This window comes from Ixodes scapularis, unplaced genomic scaffold (assembly GCF_016920785.2).
Source record: "Ixodes scapularis isolate PalLabHiFi unplaced genomic scaffold, ASM1692078v2 PGA_scaffold3__209_contigs__length_174095766, whole genome shotgun sequence".
In the NCBI taxonomy this organism is placed as follows: domain Eukaryota; kingdom Metazoa; phylum Arthropoda; class Arachnida; order Ixodida; family Ixodidae; genus Ixodes; species Ixodes scapularis.
In genome coordinates, this window is record NW_024609868.1 from 108,098,984 (window position 1) to 108,121,413 (window position 22,430).

The 22,430-nt window shown below is 42.6% G+C and overlaps 1 protein-coding gene across 1 annotated transcript in view; it reads right to left on the bottom strand.

The window, feature by feature from the left end:
- LOC8038884 (nose resistant to fluoxetine protein 6) overlaps positions 1–15,755 on the bottom strand; it is a 67,357-nt gene extending 51,602 nt beyond the window's left edge. Inside the window, exons 1-3 of the mRNA XM_029984698.4 lie at positions 15,557–15,755; positions 8,184–8,410; positions 4,605–4,719 (exon numbers count right to left, since the gene is read on the bottom strand). Coding sequence (XP_029840558.4) covers positions 4,605–4,719; positions 8,184–8,410; positions 15,557–15,755 — 541 coding nt within the window. The remainder of the gene's footprint in view (positions 1–4,604; positions 4,720–8,183; positions 8,411–15,556) is intronic.
- Between the last annotated feature and the right edge of the window lie 6,675 nt (positions 15,756–22,430).

Sequence of the window (22,430 nt, forward strand, 5' to 3'; positions counted from 1 at the left end):
TGCGGGTAAGTAGACGTGAAGACAATTCTTAGAGTATTCACCCAATTTTTGAAATAACCTAAAGGTCAACCTACCTCATCTATTTAACAAAGCAAAAATAAAAAAAGCATTTTTAGTTGTGGCTGAGAAATTATTTTATGTTTCTCCGGCCTTGCCTCCAGGCGCCGGCATCATTGACGACGCACGCCGGCGTCATCCACGTTAGAGTTAAACACTGCAAGTTTTATCCGAAATCATTTGCTATTGTCCTTATTAGCGTTGAGTACCTTGTCATTATGACATGGCTAAATAGAGTGACTGCAGGAAGCCAATTTATGTTACTCTAATACGCACATATCTGTGGTGCATTTGAAAGTTGAATAGGACCACCACTTAATCCTCTCTAAACATTTTATAAAAAAAAACAAAAAAAAAACATAAAAAAGAAATATTTTAACACACATGTGTTCTCGTCTTTATGAATCAATAGATATTCTAGAAATTCTAAAGTGATTTTAGGATTCGAGGCATGTTTCACTGACCACCAGGGTATGCCTTAATCTAAAATACTGCCCATGTGCGGACCGTCAACTCACCAGGGGTCCACCTCAAAAAGTGGAAAGCTTTCTTCCACCACCATATTCTAACAATTTCTTTTCATTTTCGTTCAAGCTACAGCACCGTTATTGTTTCGCGTCGGTTGCGAGCTATCCGGTTTGAATTGTTCTTATATCTAGACAGGCGACGCCTACGCCCAGTCTGCATCCCGAAGCTCGGGAAGCAGACGATGCAGGCCTGCGTTCGTCGGATGCCACTTGATGAGAAGGGGAGGGAAATTAAGATGCCAATATCACTACGTATCGTCTAGAGAACAAAGATGCATGAAAGTCGGGATAACGTCCGCTTCAACTGAATTAAGAGTGTTTTTAGCAGAGCGTTCAAGGCCTTGCGGCGTCGTCTGACACGGCTCACTCCTCGTTGGCGGACGCCGGCGTGCGTCGTAAACGAGGCAAGGACGTAAGGCTCGTATTGAAAAATAATCTATTAGCAACAACAAGCGGTACTTTTCTAAATCGTTGGTATGTTAAACAGATGAGGCGGATTGAATTTTTAGCTATTTTCAAAATTGCGAAAACCGTTTCCCAGATTGCGTTCTTTTAGCTTTCAATATGGCCCTCAGTTTGTGCAGAATTCTGCATAAACTGGGAATTTATTCATTTAATTAAAACGCGCAAAACAAGGCTTCAATATTCTTATGCGCGCCATTCAATTGTTAGCTTTAAAACAATAAAGGCAAAAAGTATGGTAGCTAACACCTTACTTCATGCTGGCTAAAATATAAAAAAAAATAATTGTTTCTTACTTAGAACTCCTATTGAAACCCAAAAAGGCGTATTTTAGTGTTTCTGTTCTAGTGCAAGATAAAACATGTTTATGCCTTCATGATTTATGCAAATGAACATCCTGTTTTATGCAAACTACAAAGATGTGGAGCATGCTATCAACAACAACAACAAAAAAATATTAATCACGTAAGAAAAAAAGAAAACATTTTCCGTTGAGTTCAAAGGTGTCTCTATACAAATGATGTTATCCGTGCAGATTGTAAACATGAAAAATCGCCGCGTTTCTTTTGGCACGGAATGGCCCAGTAGAAATGAATGAGTCTGTTTTGTATGAAATGTGGGCTGGCAACACCGTTGGCCCGAGCTTATAAAAGAGTTCGCTGACCGTAAATCGAGGCCAGTCCCATGCCAGATGCCGCGTCTTCTGTTTGAATTGTAAACATGTTTGTGTTGTAATTTATTATATTCGTGATGGACAATTACTGTGTAATGAATTGTTTAACTTACCGATTAATCAGTTAAATTATTATTCAGACGTTAATTCTTCTACCGACTCATAAATAAAATGAGGATCCTAACGGGGTTGCTACTGCATGCCATTCTCGCCGTCGCTGTCAAACGCAGCATCAAGATTTTAATCAGTGGGCGAGACTTGTACTTGATAGAGTAGTACTTCTGTACTACTGTATTAAGTGTTCTATGCTCTACTTTCAGTCATGTCGCGCAGCGCGGCCGGCCTCTGCGGAGGAAGGTGGGGCGAGCTGATGGTTTTTCCAAGAGTTAACCTGAACCACCCGTATCAGCAGGTTAACCTCAGAGCTATCCCAAGCAGTTGGTTGTATTTACAGAATAGGAAACTTGATACCAACATGGTTAAAATAATTGCTCTTTCGTTCTCTTGTGTACTCCGAACTTTGCTACAACATATGGGTAGGGGGGACAACAACAACATCTAACTACAATAGATTACTGGTTTTGCAAAATAGGGTGCTTCGATTATTGGAAAATATAAGGGTAAAGTGAAAGGAACTTCCTACTGTACCACTTTTTGTTAAATTTAACATATTAAAGGCAGACAAACTATATTATTTTAAGTCGTTCCAGTTAATATATAAATCAAAGCGCAGCACCATTGGAAAAGATAACGTGGCGCCGTGTTACGCATTTCGTCGTACACTCAGGAAGGCACAAAAACTACGAAAAACTAAAATTAGAGCAAACTACAAAAGTTCTGTCAACTGCATATTCATTCTTTAAAATCAAGAATCTTGTTCGAGACTACCTTTTAGGGCATGACTCTACATTTCCATAAGCTATCTGATGCTTATTGTTACTTTCACTGGTATCACTACGATTTCTGGGCTTTAAAGTTACACATCGCTTTCATGCTTATATCACTAAATATTTTACTATTTCATCATCAGCGAGCCACGTTTATGACTGTGATTCCTGCTGCGTCTATTACACCATCAAGTGTTCTATCGCGTCTTATTTTTCTCATTGTTTACATTATTATATGTAGAGTATCTTTTTATTCCGGATTTTAGGTGCATTATTTGCAGACTTGTTTTTATTTTTTATTGCTTTTTTATATTATCCCTTTGGCAAATCTTAATCTAAAATATGCCAGGTATTTTGACAGATTCTAGTATTTATTTGTAAAGCTGAATATTCATAACTATGTATATGTATTTGTTTGTGTGGATAATATGTCTTTATATTTTGGTATTGCCGTGCTGCCTGCACCGAGTTTCAGGGGGCTGGAACCCGCCAAGCTGCTAACTAGCAGCTTTTTTCCAGCCTCCTCGTCACAAGTGTACCGTTTGTGGCAAAAAATACACCTGTGTACGTCACAGATGTCTCACAAATTTTTATTGTTTAAATTGGGCCTAGTAACTGGCGACATGACGCCAGTAAAAATATGCATAAATTTCTTTCCAGCCATCTCCTCGCATTTTGCCACCAGTGTACGCATTTGAATTTACCAAACAAAGCCATACATCAATAAAATTGCTCCATCAAACGCTCTTTCCCTGCGTCAAGGCTATGAAATCCTCTCATACTGTAATTCGCAAATGCGTATTTTCCGAAGTGTTTTGCAAACTCCATTAGATTATGCATTACTACAATTAACGAAGAGACAAATACAGTAAATGTCGCATATTAATTGATTATTATTTTAATTGGTAAACGACTCTAGGGCAGGTGCATTGTGATTTTGTAGAACAACTCTAAGTACACCATAATGAAAAAAAAAACACACACACACACTTAACGTTCTATCATGTAAAACTTATTTTTCAATGAAAGTCTAATTATTTCATTTCAAATAAAAGCTATCAATAAAAACTTCACACACTGTCGCAGCTTGGCAGTACTGAGCTGTTGTAAGTTGCGTTTGTATTGATTATGTTGTTAATGTTAAATTAATTTGCGTCGGCGCACGTTGGTAGGACCATGCGCGATGCTCGTTAAATACGGTAGGTTGATAGTCGGAGACCACTGGCCGACAGCGTATATATGGTAGGACTAAAACGTTTCTACACTGCGCTTCACTTATGTTTCAAAGTGGGAATGATATGCTTCCAAAATGTAGAGTGGTTAAAGATCGGTGACGAGTTCGCGCTTTCGACTTTTACCTCCCTTCCTCCTCTCCTATCCTGTCCACCGTTGCCTGTTTCCTCCTCCCCCATGGTGAGGAGTGTCTTCTGCCTTGCAGAATCTTGAGTCTGGTCGTCGGCCTTTAACTAAGATAGGTTTTACGGTGCCATGGCAGTAAAATTAAATAGAAATACGAACTATGAGGGAACATTTTATAATATAAATTATAGTGTGTGCCACGTTGATTAAGTGTGATTGATAATATTGCTACACCCAGTTTGGTGATTAAAATATTCTGACTGCACTCCATAAACTTTGCCGCAGATGTGAAGAACAATCAACAAGAAAACATTCTTCAATATCTTTTGCGTGTCCAAAACGTTTTGCGGCAAGCCACGGTCCGATAATCTTGAACACTACTCCGCCATTGGGCTTGCTTACCTTGAAGGAACATATTAAAGGCTGATTGACTTGCCGTACTGAAGCTTAAATAAACTGGCATTACGTCGCACGACTTAGAACCGAACACAGAAAACGCGCCAAACAAAAGTTGTATCAGAAAAAAAAAAATTAAACAGTTAAAGTCTGAAGGAAAAGCTGTATTGCTTTTGCTGAGTCATCGTGGTACACACATGGAACAATGCAATCTTGTGGTTAATCCCACTATACTACACTCACTTGCTCTGAGAAGCCTGTCCAGTTCAGGTGGTTGACACCGGTCGGGGAAGCAGAGTCCGAACCTCACCTTGGCGGTGTACAGGCCCCAGGCCAGGTTCAGGGTTTCCTTCACTACCTGCAAGTTTTATGAAGGATGTTCGTTAATCGTTCGCTGAAACCGTACTTTCAGATATTTGTACGATCAACTTCCGTGTTTATGTACGTAGAGCCGGCCGTACGCCTCCAAAATGGAAATGAAAGGTGCCCTGAGGAGATTTTCTAAGATAGTCTCAATATGGCAATAACTCACTCTGCCGGCTCTAAGCATCCTTGAAATCCATAAATAATTACGATGCGCGGCCGATCTCCCTATTCGAAGTACAATAAAAGATCGAAATTATCTCCTGCGATGGAAGGAGCATTGTGCCGGCAGCTAGGACGGCATGTGACCTAAGAACGCGACATGTCGTGGAGATATCAAACGCTGTTATTACAAAATGTAGATACTGTTGTAGATCATAGAAGCAAGTAAGAGTAGTAAAAAATGTGAATTATTTGTATAGAGGGAACATACTACTGCAGTAATCGTCTGAGAAACAACAAACTATGTTTTTTTTTTTTTTTGTCTTTTGCGTAAGTGGTTTTTCTGGTCGCTAGTTCTCGAGCGCTCGAGCGCGCTCGAGCTTGGTTGAATCGTAGTTCGGGCTGCATGGGCCACGAGCCGCGCGCATTTGATATCATTCCGCGGTTCCACCGATTGGAGGCACGAGGTTTCTTCGCTTGTTATTGGCTGACAGTGGTCCTGGTTTCAGAACATGCTCCGCCCATTGCCAGAGATAAAATTGGTAGGTTGTGATCTCGATTGATTTTTTCTTTAATTGGGAAATCAGGTCACGTATCATCATGATCTAAACATTTCTAGGATGTTGAGAGCCAGCAGAGGGGGTTATCGCCATATTTAGGCGATATTAAAAACCTAATCGGGGCACCTTTAAGGCCTCTCAGTGGGAATGCAATATACGCTTTTCCAAAGTCCATCAAGCAACATTGGCGGCCGCAAGTTCTTGGTCACGAAGCGTGTGATTGGATCCGAATCCGCGCCGATAGCTGAGGCAGCCCTCGAGTCCTATGGGATCAGGGTACGTGCTCCAACAATGGCGGACAGGCAATGGCGCTCCCTTCTGTAAAGGGTCTTTTGGAAGAAGGCGATTGAGCAAGTCAGCGTCAAGGTGGGGGTCACTCAGATACTATGATTGAAGTAGTAGAGCCGAAGTCTTGTCATCGGTAAAATCTAATGCCTGCTATAAGCGGGAATACAGGAACGCTATGCGAAAGGTAAAACTAAACCACCGCAGGCGCGTTATTGTTAGGTAAGAATCCCTCTCGTGATCACTACAGAGATCAAGTAGCAGCAGATAATTTGCGAGTGTTCTCCTCGAAATAAATTCCGGAGCTTACCTATACTGTGACCTCGAGAATTTATCAAAAAATATAATTACATTAGTGTCGCAAGGACATCAAGTAAACGCATTTCTGCCCACATTCGGGGACGAGTATAGGATAAAAAATGAAAGCCGTTTACAACTCTCTGTAACGCCGAATTAGAGCGCAGCTCTTGAGGAGGAGGAGGGAAGGGTACTGAGGTTCACGTGTTCCCGGGAAGGGGTGGTCACGTGACCTGAGGTCACATGACCTTGGTGGGGTCACATGACCCCGTCCCCAAGGTCACGTGGGGGTCGTGTGACGTTGGGGGTGTCACGTGTCTACGGAATCACGTGACCTCGGGGGGGTCACGTGACCCCCAGAGAAATTTTTTCGCTAGATTTAGCGGGGAATTTTTTTCCGCTAGGTGTAGCGGGGAAAAATTGCCGCTAGATTTAGCAGGGCAATTTTTCCGCTAGATTTAGCGCGGAAATTTTTCCGTTAGATCTAGCGGGGAAATTTTTCCGCTAGATTTAGCGGGGAAATTTTTCCGCTAGATTTAGCGGGGAAATTTTTCCGCTAGATTTAGCGGGGAAAGTTTTTCGCTACATTTAGCGGGGAAATTTTCCGCTAAATGTAGCGGAGAAATTTTTCCGCTGGATTTAGCGGGGAAATTTTTCCGCTAGATTTAGCGGGGAAATTTTTCCGCTAGATTTAGCGGGGAAATTTACCCATAATGCACAGCGCGGTTAAGCCGACGGCGACGGCGACGGCGACGCCGACGCCGCTCAAGCCGGGAACGGGCGGCTAAGAGCTGCGCTCTAAAAGGAGAAAGATTTACAATACCCCTGCTCATGTTTCGCGTTTATTGAGAATACCAAGTGTGGCACACGCCTGATCTATACGTCCGGACTTGTTTTTGGTCTCTTGAGACGAACAGAGCCATGCGCCTTTTTTAAGGGAAGCGATTAGCATTCTGTTGAACCATTAGTCTAGTGCTCTTCCAATGAATGAACTGATTGCGAAGTACGATTAGCGGGTACTCAAAAGTAAGAACTTACAAATAAATGATTAACCAGTCTCTCGTGGAAAAGTCAATTCGGCAAGATATGGCGACTGCCACAGAAAGTTTTAAGACAAACTTAGGGCTGCGCTCTTCACTTTGTGAGCGGTTCTCGTATCGACCGATCGCTTAAGTTGTCCGGCACTAATAAAATAAAGGACGGCGTTCGCACTGTTGGACCTAAACCAGTTGTGGTCTGGGTGACATGGGGTTAGAGCCGCAGACAAAACTACAAAAGAACAATAAGCCACAAAAGAAGAGAAGAGCGGCTACTTTTAAGAAGAAAAGATATGGAGGAAACAGTTTTTTCCAAAGAAGGCAAGTAGAATCTGTCGACTACGATAAAAAATACCAGGCAGCAGAACGTTTTTTCAACCGCTAAGCGAAAATGAATGCGTGGTTCGCTAGCGAGCTACTGCCCTTGATATCTGTTGTGCGTATACTGTGTGAAATTATTTCTATAATAGTAAAGGAAACAAGGCCACTGGACACATCTATATGTTGAAAAGTATTTCCAGCTGTTTTTACGTAGTGTGGTACAAAATTGCCAAGATTGTGAGCTTCTTAAAAAAAAAAAAAACAGAAAAACTAGAGATCTTTTTAGCTTGGGGACACCAAAGGTGAGTCATGCTTACCAGGGAGCCGCGAGCCACTTTTGGACCCGCGAAGAGCCGCATGCGGCTCGCAAGCCGCAGTTTGGCAACACCTGATCCAAACAGTCAGTAAGGATTTCTAGCAGATCGTTCTAATAACGCCGATAATATTACCCGATACTCCACCAGCGCCTTCCCGCTTGCATCGTATCGTTATCGAGTATTGTTACCGGAACACAAACACATATTCTAAAACTATATAAGAACTTAATTTTTTTAAATGCGCTATATTCATCTACAGAGTGAGAACTGCATAGCGTGTTTGTTGAACGTCCGACCGCTGCATGCTTTTCCCCCGTGCACGATACACCCAAGCGTTGGTGAAAGTAGGAAGATCGTGCTGGAGGCAGGACAACTGAAGCTTTTCCTTGCCGTCCTCACCCTGTCAGTGACTATGGTATACCACATCAACAAAGTAAAAACCAAGAAAGTGACTTTTGGTGGGAAATAGAAGCGTCTCACCGAGTCGTCGGCAAAGCTGGTGGTGTCGACCACTGGCACCCCGTAGCGGATGATGGGCGGCTTGGGTGGTAGCGGAAAGTTGAGGGTCAGGCTGCAGTACTGACCCCGAAACTGGACGTCGCCCAGGGAGTTCTTGACGGCCGCCCTCAGGCACATGTCGAAGTCCCCCAGCTCGGCTAGACTGCCGTCCGAGAAGCCGGTCGGGATCTTCCCAGACGCGTCCACCACTGGCGTGACCAGTGAGAATACAGGGTTTCAGTCAGAGAAAGGTTGATTGAAATGTTATTGCGCAGTCCGTAACGTACTATGTCTAAACGAAGCACAAAGGTCACAGAACTTAATTGGAATAACTCAAGGAACTCTTTGGGAGCCTCGAATACGCGTCCAAAACATTACTGAGAGAGCTTAAGCTCTCTCAGTAATGTTTTGGACGCGGATTGGACCCGTATAGAGACATTGATGAAGAATTCTTCCTCAATGTCTTTATACGAAACGCCGGTTGCCATGCTGAGATTTCACAAGAGTATTTTTGTTGTAATAGGGTCAAGTTTCTTAGGCGATGTGACCGCCCGTCCGCTTTCAGAGTCCTCAAAAAAGCACTTGTCATAACATGTGAAAAAAAAAATAATGCAAAGTTTTGATCTGCAGTCCAAATGTCCTATATGCAGAGTGTATTAGGGATGTACGCATATGGAAATCTGAGCAGCGTGTCAGCTGGATGTAAGATCACGTGACTCACGGTGCGAAGTTGTAGCGTCACGGTATGTCACGGTGCCAACAACGTTATTAGATATAGTAACGATGGGTGCCATCTCGTGGTGCAACGTAACGTCAAGTCACGCGACACCGCGACGTGACTCCGTGACATCACGTGCCTTGGTGTTACATGGCGCAGGTCATGTGCTAACGTGATCACGTGACCTTCATTGACACGGGACTACAGGGCCCACGTTTACGTGCTCACGCGAACCACGTGACCTCTATTGACGCGGGACCACAGGGCCCATGGTATACGAGTCACGTGGCGTTCCACTAAATTTAGCCATTGGGGCTACGGTGACGGCGTCGCAAGAAGATTTGAACACAGCGCCAATTTCGCTTCCGTTAGAATGCATTCTGCACTGAAAAGTGCCACAAGTGGCGAGGACCAGGATACCTGTAGGCGCGAATTTCCCGTCATGAATCCTAGCATATATGAAACTTCATGTTCAGTTTTATTTGGTTGTTTAAAATGTATAGCTGGCATCGCCATTTGTCGGGTCATTTCCCCCAAAAAATGTACACAGGACTACTAAATACAGAAATAAAACTCGCAAGGAGGTGTCGCATAACAATGTCTGTGATTACGAGCTGTGTTTGCATTCCCTAAAATTTGAGTGGGGTGCACGGTCTCGTGATCCTCGATCTGAATGCTCTTAAGATCTGAAACCATTTGTGCGGGACGTAATGTTTAAAGCTCCGCGCAATCATCTATTTTTTAAACTAAATATTAGAGGCATATTACTCTAATCAAAACTTTTCTCGCTTGAAATAAAGACAGCTTCAACTATAAAACCTTCTTCTAATTGATTTCCTGGGGTATACCAGTTCGTCTACCGGGTTGGGGATTGAGTCCCACCCCTGCCCAATCCAGTCAAAAATATATATAGTACTCTGCGCATGCATCCAAAGCGCTGTAACTTGGAATTTGGCACTTAGTGCAGGATGGCAAGGCGAGGAAACACACAATATTTTCAAATCGATACTGTTCAAAAGAAACTATCAAACACGAACTACTTCTCGATTGTATCACACAAATGACTAGGACAAAATCGTTACCAATAGTTATACGGCCACATGGTTAGACATTAATAAATACGTTTTCCGCACCATCCTTACAGTCGGCAAACAATCGACCAGACATAAACTTTAGGCACATCTAAATAAAGGGTAATGATGCAATGTTTATTGTCTTGTTTGCTATTTAGCGAAAATCTTTCCTTAAAGAGGCTCAACGTGGATGCATATGTCGCAATATCATGAGAGATGCGCCTACCCCGCAAGATAACCCACCCCTATTTTTGGCTTGATTTGCTATTTTTGTTCGTAAACAATGAAAGACAGCTCACTTCCAATAATCGTAGTGTTCGGATGAGTGATGACCTCAGCGTAAATGCGGTTACTTAGCTATGGCGGGATACAAGCGAACATTGCTAACAAGAAAGTAGCGCCCTCTGTGCTTTATTGCCCAATACCGCGATCACCTGTTTGGCAGGAACACACAATGCAAAAATAAAAGTTATTACGCTTTTTCTGATAGCACACCGAAAATGCACTCACCCGATTTACTCTCGACTTCAGGAAGCCTATATATCGGGATATTACTGTGATAGATAGCTCCCCCCCCCTCCCCTATATATGAACCTGTCGCTTGCTTTTTTATTCTTACGTGAGACGTCATTTACAGATTTTATCGCCGAGCACAGTTTAACAAATGCAACGACGAGACAAATGACCACGCCTGTTTATTAGCGTGAAGGCTAGACATGTTTCTTCGAATTCCTTGGAGCGACTATACTATACTCTGTTTTGGGTTTAGGATGGATCGCAGTGGACGCTACGAGACACCGGACCAATGCAAAACCATACCATGCTAGTGTCACGTGACCTTTGGGAGAGACGCAGCGACGCGCGGGAACCGTGGTCCCGTGATCTGTTCACAGCGCTGCATTGGTTGCGATGGTTCGATAGCGTTTGTTGCGATCCAATCCAATATCCCAAAGAAGACAAGGCCTCAGCACGACGTCATCGTTAGTTGATCCCGGACCCGTGCGGCAAGCACGCTAGAGCTCGTACACAGTCTACGCAAAGCAGCAGTGGCTTCCGTTTTGGCTACGCCGCCTGCTAACGTCGCGCTGGTAGTGAAACGCCGCAAGACACGTTGCGGCGACGCTAACGCAAGGTAGGCAGCGTTGTGTGTATCCAATGCGGAGCAGCGCAAGTTCGTCTGCTTCTTTTGCAGGGGTTGTGGTGACGTCAGAACGCCGAGCTCTGAAAGGCTCTGATTGAAACATAATGGGTAGACATCGAGGCAGCATAGCGGTAACGTTTGAGGGGGCGCGGGGGGGGGGGGGGGGGGGATACGTAGTCCTTGTCGTGTTCAATAAGCCGAAGGAGGCAGGAAAGACTCCCTGCTGCGGCGTAAAGCGCCACGCTTTGTGGGGGGGGTCTCAGGGCCAGCCCCAGCGTAACTCGTCTGCGTCGGTTATCGAGCGTGGCAGCTCGAAAACACCTTCGGAAGCAATCGACATCGACGTGACCTTTAATGCGCGCCCGTAAACCGTCCATCAGCCCTAAGCTGATTGTGCGGTGGAAGCTGCGAGCTTCGACGGACCACTCATACGTCTGGCTTTCGCCACGTGATCACTTTCTGTCCATGCCGTCCGGCAGAGAGCAGGGTCGGTGAATGAAGAGGGGACGGTCCATTGGCCCGGCGAGTGCGTAGCTCCCATCGCAGTGCCAGCTTAGGTTGTGAATGGAGTACAGCCCGGCATTGGGGCGTCCTTCGAGCGAGCTCGATGGCATTTCCGCGTACGAAAATGTTTGATGTGAACAGCGCCTCGAGCGACGAGCTAGAGAGGAAAATGAAGAGCGCGAAAAGAGGACACTGAGTCAAAATGGCAGGACGTGTTATTAATGCGACGATCATCACGCGCCTCTGGTAATTTGCATAAAGAAAGGGGGGGGGGGGGGAGCGTAAATTCAGAGGTGCTTGAATCTCAAACAACTACCTGCCAAGCGGCTACCTGGGTTTGCCTGAAATGGAATTGATTTGAATAGAGAGAGAAGAAATAGGCGGATGTAAGAAACTTGTAAAAAAATAAATATTAAAACAGGTTCAAGTGGCCACGTTTTTAATGGTCTCGATTTACTGCTTCGGAATTACAATTTTATTTTGAATCGGAAGTTCTTTTGTTTTGTTTTTTCAAAATGTATTGGCGCGGTTTTGATATATCAAATCAGGTAAAAATTACATAAAAATAGAAAAATTAGTAAAAACGCAGCACTATAGAATTAGCAATGTATTTTTTAATCGCTTGAACTTGGTCCTTTCTGATTACATGTTCTAGGGAAGTAGTGTTTTCGAAATTGGCGGCTGCAGTTATACCGAGTCCTTATTATTTGTAGCAAATTTTGAAAAAAAAAAGAGCTACTCAGCTGATTTATTTTGATTAGTGGTGGTTTGTTCTTCGCCAAATAAAAAAACTTCAGAAACTTCACGTGTTTGGTGAATCCCTCTAAAAGGCATTTCTGTAAAGCGGATATTTTTATCTTGCAATAGGTATCGAAACAACGCTACAATGAATGTTATGTGGAATATGCACTAAGGCAAGTGGGTCACTTAAAAAACGTTCGAAGCATTCGTCCGCGATTGAAGATATTTTTTTTTCCAACTATTACAGCTATTGAAGATCTTTTTCTGGCATTGCATAGAACGCCCCAAACTTTAAAAAAAATCCAGAAGGCACTGGAGCCACTCGGTATCACGCACTGTATTTAGTGCTTTTGGCAGGCTGCGACAGCATCTTCAAAGGTCGTAAATTAGCTTGTTCAAATCGCATGGTCCGTGGCCTGGATGGCAGAGTGGACGGGTGATCAATTTCACTAGAGTGCCTTCCACGAAGTTAAAGGTCATGTTCACAGCGACGGCGGATGCTTTGTCATGGAGGTTGTGTAGCTGAAGTTCCCTCGAGTCAGCAATTTGGCCTGCTCTTCTGGTGTTCTCGAGTACAGCCGGGAAGCAAACTGTAATGTATTATTTTTCTATTGAAAATAACCTGTCAGCCTTGATGTGTTATGGTGGGACACCCTCAGTCCTTAAATCTTCTTCGGACCGATCAGGCCCCCTATCCCTTTTCAGCCCTTCAGCCGTTCACTACATTCAGCCCTTCAGACCTTTTAGCCTTTCAAAGCCGAAATGACTGTGAAGCATAAACCAAAAGTTCAGTTAAAACGTTAATGGAAGTTTATTTTAGATATTGAGAAATGCATGTTGAAACTCTGAAAGACGATAAGAACCAACGACTAGACAAAAGCGACCAGACAAAATTGCGACAAGCGAGTTCTTCCATAGTAACCCTGAGACGTAGGGAAAAAAAAAACACACACACACAAAAAAAAAAAAAAAAACGGACAGTACAACGAAGTTTTTTGTTGCCAAAAAATTTCTTTCAAGGTACTGACAATTCGGCTGGGTAAATTTCTGAGACGTACGGTAGTTCAACTCTTAAAACAAGGCGGGTACACCACAAACGCATACACATTGTCAGTAATACGTTCAGCGAAAACCACGAACGCGAAACTAGCATCCGCTGCCGTTGACGAAATGCTCAGCACGGTCATGGTGTCGTCCCTGGTGCCATCACAGTGGCGTCCCCGGCGTCTTTTTTTTTTTGCTCGCTGGACGAGCTTCTGAAGTCAGGCGGACCAATAGGCACAAGAAAAAGGCACTGAAATACCTTCTCTTTTATCCGGACACTGAGCTGCTTTAAAGGATAGATCCACGCGTGAGACGGGAAGCTGACACTGAGCGACCGTTTGTTGCGGCCGCCCGATACAAAATGTTCGAGCGACTTTTGTGACGCATATATCGTGAAGGGCCACGTAATATCTCCCACAAGCCCTTAAAACTATTTTGATAGGTCACGTGCTTTATGGAAAAGATTGTCACGGACAGCACTTGCCTCTTTCGCGCTATGCAAGGCGCCCCCGGAGGTGCCGCAAGGCAAACGCGGAGGGAAAGTTTCTTTACAATACGGTTTAGCGTGATCCCGATATTGTAGCTTCGGCTTGACCTTTTCAAGAACAAGTTATTTTCTTTGGTCGGGACGAGAATGGTGCACAAGGCTTACAAAGCGTCTACCGAGGTATAATGACTTCAGAACACCTAATTTGGGTAGATATTTTGAATTAATGGTTTTGAATATGCACAACAACTTCAAACCGTTTGAACAAGTTCAAGCCTCGAACGAATTCCAGCCGACGCCATGACCTCAAAAACAAAATGTCAGCGGAAGGAAAATAATTTTTAGTATATGAAACTAACATGAAGTGGAGGGAGGTGGGGAGCTTTACTTGCATGGCATTCACAGAAATGTGATAAAATACGTTTAAGTGAAAATAAAAATTTAGGTTTTTATATTCGCTAGAAATCTTTGAATGTAATTTTTCTCAGAAATAAGCTAGTATTTTAAACGCTGAGATTAAGGTCACTACCTTCTCCTCTTATTCGGTATTAATTAAGCGAATCTCTTATTAATACTGGTTTAATAAAATCAGATCGTTATGGTGTGACACTTTTGAATTACTGTTATTCAATATAAATAGACACCCAATAAATTGAGCTTTTTAGTTTGAGTGTTTACATAATCGTTTATTATTAACAGTAAGTTTGACCAAACACAGTTTTATATGCTTGGTGCTTATGCAGCATCTCGTCACATATGACATAAATGTTATTGAGAAACAAAAGAAAACAAAAGCGAAAACTCCTATTTATTAAAAAACATATTGAACGTAACATAAATAATCGTGGGCCTGCACTCCAACATCAATCCCAGTTGAAAATATTCCATGATGTTTGGGTTCCAAAAATCTTGTTTAGGCTCTTCAAACCTAAACCAAAAGCGTTCATCTGGAGGGCATGTTTCCGAAAGAAAACAAATGCGTTCAGGAACGAGGGCTTTTGTTGTAGCTTCCCACCCTTGGGCTAATGAAGCAGCGGCCTTGCGTAAAAGTTTGAAGGAATCACTAAGTCGATGTGTTTTATATACGCGGTGTTTCATTTGAATTCGAACAGATTTATTAAAAATAATCCGAGAAGAATAGACTAATTCGGTTTGACAGCTTAGTTATACGGACAGGGGGACATATAATAAAGGTCTAATTCTCACTTTAAGTCGGATAATTAAGTACAATATATTGATAAACCATTTAATTGAAGGATATATATATAGTGCTAATTGGAAACTAGCTGAGCGTCATCGAAAACCACTGAATCAGTTAATGTAAGAACGACTTCCGCTCCGAACTGTGTCAGTGCGATTCCAGTAACCCTGGAATGGCATTTAGCTTCGCGCATAACTTGTGCTAAGGAGCATATTGTTTGCAGCTGGTTCCTGCGGTCCCGGTATCTAAAATGAAATTATTAGAAAAATACACATTTGTCAGCATTTAATAAATGAATACCGGTCGCTGGCCCTCTCGTGATTTATCTTACACCCCGAATCATTTGGAACCCATGGACGCATTTTACGTGTTTGTACACGTAACCTTTCCGTTGACTCACATTTCCACGTGAGCTCAATCAATTGAAATGTGAAGTTTGTACTCACTCCTGAAGACGTCTGCCTTCAGTTCCTGCAGTCCCTTGAGCATTGTCGTCAAGCTGATGATACAGTCGTCCGAGAGCTCGGCATCGTACACCAAACGGAGGGCGTCGCGATATGACGATGCTACGAAGTCCCGAATACTCTCTTTCAATCCAGTCTCGATGGCTTTCCACCTGGTCACAAAGACGTCTTCCGTGGTCATCGCACTCCCGAAGCTTGTGACATGGGAATGTAGAACTTCATTTGTCGAAGAGGATCCGTTAGAACCAGTGCTTGCAACGGCGCTGCCGCCATTGTCATCACCAGACGACAACCGGAGCTGCTGAAGAAAGACGCAGGTCGCGGCGATGACGAAGCAAGTCCAATTCATGCTCAGGACAGCAGTCGTGTCAGTCTGACGGTAGCCTTTTTGTGATGGAGGATCGTATGAGCCGCAGACAACCTTTGCAGCAATAGAAGGCTACCCGTTTGACATGTTCGTTGGAGTGCGCGCTCTTCCCCTTTGCTCACGACTTCCCCCTCGAAGTAGTCAAGGGCGACTTTGAGTGGGGTAACGCGGAGGAGCGTACAAGAGAGCGGTTAGTTTTATAAAGATCACTGGAAGATGCCTCTTTCTGCAGCTGCTTTGTGCTGCCTATTTTTCAGCGTTTATTATTTAACTCTCTTTCTGAGTTTTGTGGCACTCTTTACAGTTGTTTAGGAAGCTTGAACTTGTTTCGTTCAGGCGACAAGATATTATACGAGTGCTAAAGTGGTTGTAGGAGAAGTCGCAGTGTTGTTACTTGAGCTGCCTTAAGTGTTAACTTGGATAGTATTGGATGAAGCTCTCTTGACTGAATTATTCGGACAAGTCCTGCTAGCTAAAATCTTTTGATATTGTATTAAGTCAAAGCTTTTTCGACCAGTCAGAAGAAGTTAGAATAGGCCTTATAATTGACTTAAATGGTAAAAAAATGCATAGGGTTGAGTGGCAACCACCAGCCTATAGGCTTAGGGTTATTTTAACCTTAAAATACATCACATGTTCAGTAAAACAACAAAAAAACACACACACAAAAAACAAGCAAGCATATATAACGGAAGGCATAAAAAACAGACCAAAATGGCTTTAATTGCTCTATATGCCTATAACATTCGTGAAAGCACTTATTGTTAGTGCAGTATGTTTACGTCATTTCCTGGAAATGACGTAAACAGCTTAAAATGTGTGCGACATGCGTACAAATATTTTTCTTAAATAAAAAATATAATTGACGAAAAAACAACAACTAACGAGTGTACCAAGCACCCCTCATGATTGGCAAAGTAATATAATGATGCTCGATTCATATACCTTTTCTGACTTTGAGATGCGGTTACAAGAGGTGAATTACCAGAGATTCTTGTTTCATGTTCATTCTGACTTCTCCATCGAACTTGCACCATCGATTTTATTTGTTTTACAGAAGAATGCATTTGCATTGCTAAACAAATTTGAGGTATGAAGGGGCGCATAAACAAAACAAAACCAGTGAAATTGTCGCTGCGCCACCGTTTGTTTCTATATTCGCAATCCCAGAATTTTTTTAAAAACCAGTATTGTTTTAAAACATCAACATTTCTGGCCAAGGTTTACGCTGTGAAACACCGTAACAAGGGAGCGCGAGTTTTTTTAAATTAAATGTCCTGATCCATTTAAACTTCATCGAAACATATTTGCCAAATTATTTGAAGATTGAATAATTATTTTTTTTCAGTGTACACAGAAAATGCTATTTGAGTCACAATTAGAACGCGTGTTCCATTCGCTCATGATGAACACGCAGGTGGAGGACTACAACCAAAGGTTATGCACAAGACAGGAAGAGGTACTCTTTCGTGTTTTCTTACTCTTATTTCAACTTCGACCCGTCAATACAAAGGCTCTTTCACTTATTATTATTTATTACTTGGCTTCCTGGAACTACACAGAGCAAATAAACTAATCTCAGCACACACAGACACACACGCGCAAGCAAGAGAACCATGAATGACTAGAGAATTCACCTACTACGACATGCAAGCCAAAGCAAACAAATGAATCACGATGTGAGCGGCTTGGTCGCCGTCTCTTGACTAAGGTCGAAGTTGCTCGGGCGGAACACTTCGAGTTATGCACACATGAGCGCCAGCGAAAATGTCCCTTCTTTGAAGCTCCTCGCCACATGGGTGCAGGGTCGTTATTTATCGCGTTTCAAGCTTCCGTTATGTTAGTCAGGCTGAACGGCACCCACGGCAGTTCCGCGTAACGCGTGGAATTCCGCGGTGCAAGCGATAGAAAATCTAGAGGGTCTGAGTTGTTCACCAAAAGCGCAGTTTGTCGCGAACCTAATTCGTGCCATTGTTTCAATTCACAATTACAAACGATGCACGCGTACACGCAGATGCTACAAAAAAGAACAGGGCAAAGAGTAAGACAAGCATGTCGGAAGCATGCAGGAGACTAAGCGCTAAAGTGCTGACCCCATAGACTGTTTATTTTTTTTAACAAAAATTCACGTGCGCAAACATAAACGCTTTCATTCACAAGGTACTCCGCTTATTTACAACGCCTTGATAAAAATAAGCGTTTTCTCCATTTTAGTGGGGGCAACTATGGTTGCCCCATTTTAATGAAAATTGAGTGAAGTGCAACTAACAAGCACGACTGGGGGACCGGCGGGACAGAATAAAATTGTGACTCCCTCCCGCGTGGGTGCGGTCCCAATCTTGTCCCTCAGTGGGACTGGTGTGAGGTGACGCCGACAAGGTTCGACCAGAGGAAAATTGGCGATTCCCTTGCCAAGGGGAAGAGGCGCGGGTGTGATGTTTTTAGCTTTTTTAGACCGATCCCTCAAAGGTCTGCCTTGCGATCATCTTCATGCCCTGATGATAGTTACAGAAACGCATTGGCTTGGTAGGGGAAAGGGGAAATCTATTTTTTTATTGTTTTTCATCATTCATCATAATTTATTAAAGCTTGAAAGCCATTGCTGGCATTATACAAGGTGGGAGTAACTGCTGAAGAAACATTATATAAAGGAACAAACAAAACAGTGGGTTACATGCTTGAAAACATTGTTATATAAAGCAGCAAAAACAGAAAAAAAACTTAAAACATTTTTAGGGAAAAACAGCTGATGAAACAGAAAAATACCCAAATAAAACATTTCTATAAACACGAGTTGACTTTGCTATTAGTGCAAATGCAGATGGATGGTCAGTTGGGATATGAATGTATTATAATCTGTCTGGGGGGGTCGCGATACTGTTAGGCAGGCTATTCCAGTCCGTTATTGTGAATGGCAAGGTGGAGTTAAGAAACGAAACTGACGAGGCGAAAATTGGACGAACTTTACAGACGTTATCAATGCGAGGAAATATGCGAGTGGCTGGGGATAATAGTGAAGTTCTGATGTCATGGTTATGATTGTAAATCTTGTGAAAAAGAGACAGGCGTGATAATTTCCCTCTGGTTGAGAGGAGATCAAGGTTAGCTTTCATTCGTAAAGAAGTGATGCTGGTATCTCGTGAGTAATTTGAAAAAAATAATCTGATTGCGCGATTTTGAAGTGCCTCTATGTTTGTTATTAATGAATGTTGCCAAGGGGACCAGATTGATGACGCGTATTCAAGTTGCGATCTTACGAGTGTAGTGTAGGCTAGTTGTTTAACTGATGATGGTGCTAGTTTCAGATTTCGTCGAGATAGACAAGAGAGCGGTTAGCACTAGACAGGACGTGTGTTATATGCGTGTTCCATCAGAGATCGTCAGATAAGTGAACACCCAGATATTTGTAAGATGGACACTTGGTAATTACCTGGCTGCACATGGTGTAAGTGAAAGAGAGAGGACTATGAGCACGCGTGAAGGAAACGAGATTTGTTTTAGAAAAGTTAATTGTCATTTTCCACTGTTTACACCAGTCGGCTATTAGGTTAAGGCCAGCTTGTAGGGTTATGTTATCGTTCAGGTTAGATACAGATCGGTAAATTACGCAGTCATCAGCAAAAAGTCGAATACAGGATGTTATGCGATCTGGTAGGTCATTTACGAACGTTAAAAAAAGCAGAGGTCCAAGAACACTGCCCTGGAAGACTCCGGATGATACAGGAGAATAAGCTGACGACCGGTTGTTAATCACAGTATGCTGAGTAGGATTTTAAAAATTGTCCTATCCATGATGTTACGAGTGGATGAATGTGAAGTTGGTTTATCTTGAGCATGAGTAAACTGTGGGATAGCTTATCGAATGCTTTAGAAAAATCAATGAATATGGCGTTTGTCTGTATGTTATTATCGATGTTACTGTGTATTTCATGAACAAGTTGTACAAGTTGTGTTTCGCAAGAATATGATTGTCTGAACCCGTGTTGGTTTGGAAAGACGATGAGGTTATTTTCGAAATGCTTCATGACATTTGAATATATTATGTCCTCAAGTAGCTTGCAGGGGATACTGGTTAGAGATATAGGACGATAATTTGATGGTAAAGTTCGATCCCCCGATTTGTGTATGGGGACCACTCTACGAATTTTCCAATATTTAGGAAGCTCGCCGGAAGACAAAGATTGCTGGAAGATAATTAACAAAAAACGAGCTGAGTGTAATTTAGTGTTTTTCAGTAATTTGGAATTAATTTTGTCGTCCCCAGAACTCGACGACAACTGTAACCTTTGATGAAAGATGAAAATAATCACTGGAGAAGGGGAACACGAGGGACAAAGGACAAACACAAATCTCCAAACACAGCTAGGTGACTGGTGAGCGACCGAAAAAATCCGCCTGGTCCGGGTATCGAACCCGGGACCTCTCCATTACAGGTGGAGCGCTCTACCAACTGAGCTAACCAGGGGTTAGACGTCAGTAGAGCAAACGGGTTTTATCAGCCGCCACCAGTCTAACACCAACAAGGGTGAAGCTTGCAATTTAAGGTTATTATTAAAATGAAATTAAATGCAAAGGTGCAAGCGAGCTGGACAAGAATGATGAAAATAGTCCCTCGAGAAGGGGAACAAGAGGGACAAAGGACAAACACAAATCTCCAAACACAGCTAGGTGACTGGTGAGCGACCGAAAAAATCCGCCTGGTCCGGGTATCATTCATTTCATTTCATTTATTAACCATTTTGAAGTGGGGTGGCAGGGACAAAATGTGCTTAATAGCACCTGACCAAGGTGCCGAGCCGCATACAGGTTTCAGAGCGGCAACACAGATAAAAACAATAAAAAACATAAACAAAAAAAAAAAACACAAAAAACAAGGTTGTTTACACATTTGTATCCAATATATTATTCAAGCTTCAAAATATAATCCTTTATTCTTTTTTTGAACGTATCTATTGAATTTACTGTTTCAGCTATTTCCAGAATTTGAGGATGCATGTTTAGAAGTTGGGGTATTTGCTGTGTTAATGTTTGTTCACCATAGCTCGTACGTGTGTGACCTCTAGCATAATCCACACGTCTTACGTTGTAGTTAGTTTCTCTTAAGGGAAATTGGGTGTGAAACGACTCCGTGTCAGTTTTGAGGTAATGAAAGATGGCTTTTGTAAGGTTGAACATTATTAACTGTTGTATAGTAAGCAAGCGATGTTTTTTAAAATAAGCAGATGTGTGATCGTTATAACTTAGACACTCGATAGAACGGATCGCTTTTTTCTGGAGCTAGTAGTTTTTCAAGGTTATTTTTAGTAGTCGTACCCCAAACCAATGAGCAGTAATGTAAATGAGAGTGAACAAGTGCATAGTATAATTGGCACTTAAGCCATGTTGGTAATAAATATCTTAACTTGTGTATTGTGCCAATTGATCTGGAGAGTGTTATAGACAACTTGGACACATGAGTTGTCCAGTACAAGTGTTCATGAAACCATACGCCCAGGAACTTTAATGACTCAACCTTCTCTAATTTGTAGGAGTTAAATTTTATATCTAAGTCGTAGTTAAGCATCTTATTTCTTGCCTTAAAGACAATATATTTAGTTTTTAAAATATGCAATTCAAGCTGGTTTGCAACTAGCCACAGTGATAAATCCATTAACCAATCATTAGCTGTGCTTTCGAGATACTGGAGGTTACTATCGGAAAAAAATACATTCGAGTCGTCTGCGAATAATACCATTTCTGAGCGATGCGAAATATTAACGATATCATTGATGTAAATAAGAAATAGTAATGGTCCTAAAATTGATCCTTGCGGGACGCCATATGCTATTTGATGGATGTCTGATTTGACGCCGTTATAAGTGGTGAATTGTAATGGAGAACTTAAGTAACTATTAATTATTTGTTCGCTATGCCCCTTACACCATACATGTTTAGCTTTGTTAGTAGTATTTGATGTTTAATTGAATCAAAGGCTTTTCGGAAGTCAAGAAATATTCCGATGGTAAACTCGAACCCGGGACCTCTCCATTACAGGTGGAGCGCACTACCAACTGAGCTAACCAGGGGTTAGACGTCAGTAGAGCAAACGGGTTTTATCAGCCGCCATCCCGGGTTCGATACCCGGACCAGGCGGATTTTTTCGGTCGCTCACCAGTCACCTAGCTGTGTTTTGAGATTTGTGTTTGTCCTTTGTCCCTCTTGTTCCCCTTCTCGGGGGATTATTTTCATCATTCTTGTCCAGCTCGCTTGCACCTTTGCATTTAATTGCATTTTAATAATAACCTTAAATTGCAAGCTTCACCCTCGTTGATGTTAGACTGGTGGCGGCTGATAAAACCCGTTTGCTCTACTGACGTTTAACCCCTGGTTAGCTCAGTTGGTAGAGCGCTCCACCTGTAATGGAGAGGTCCCGGGTTCGATACCCGGACCAGGCGGATTTTGTCGGTCGCTCACCAGTCACCTAGCTGTGTTTGGAGATTTGTGTTTGTC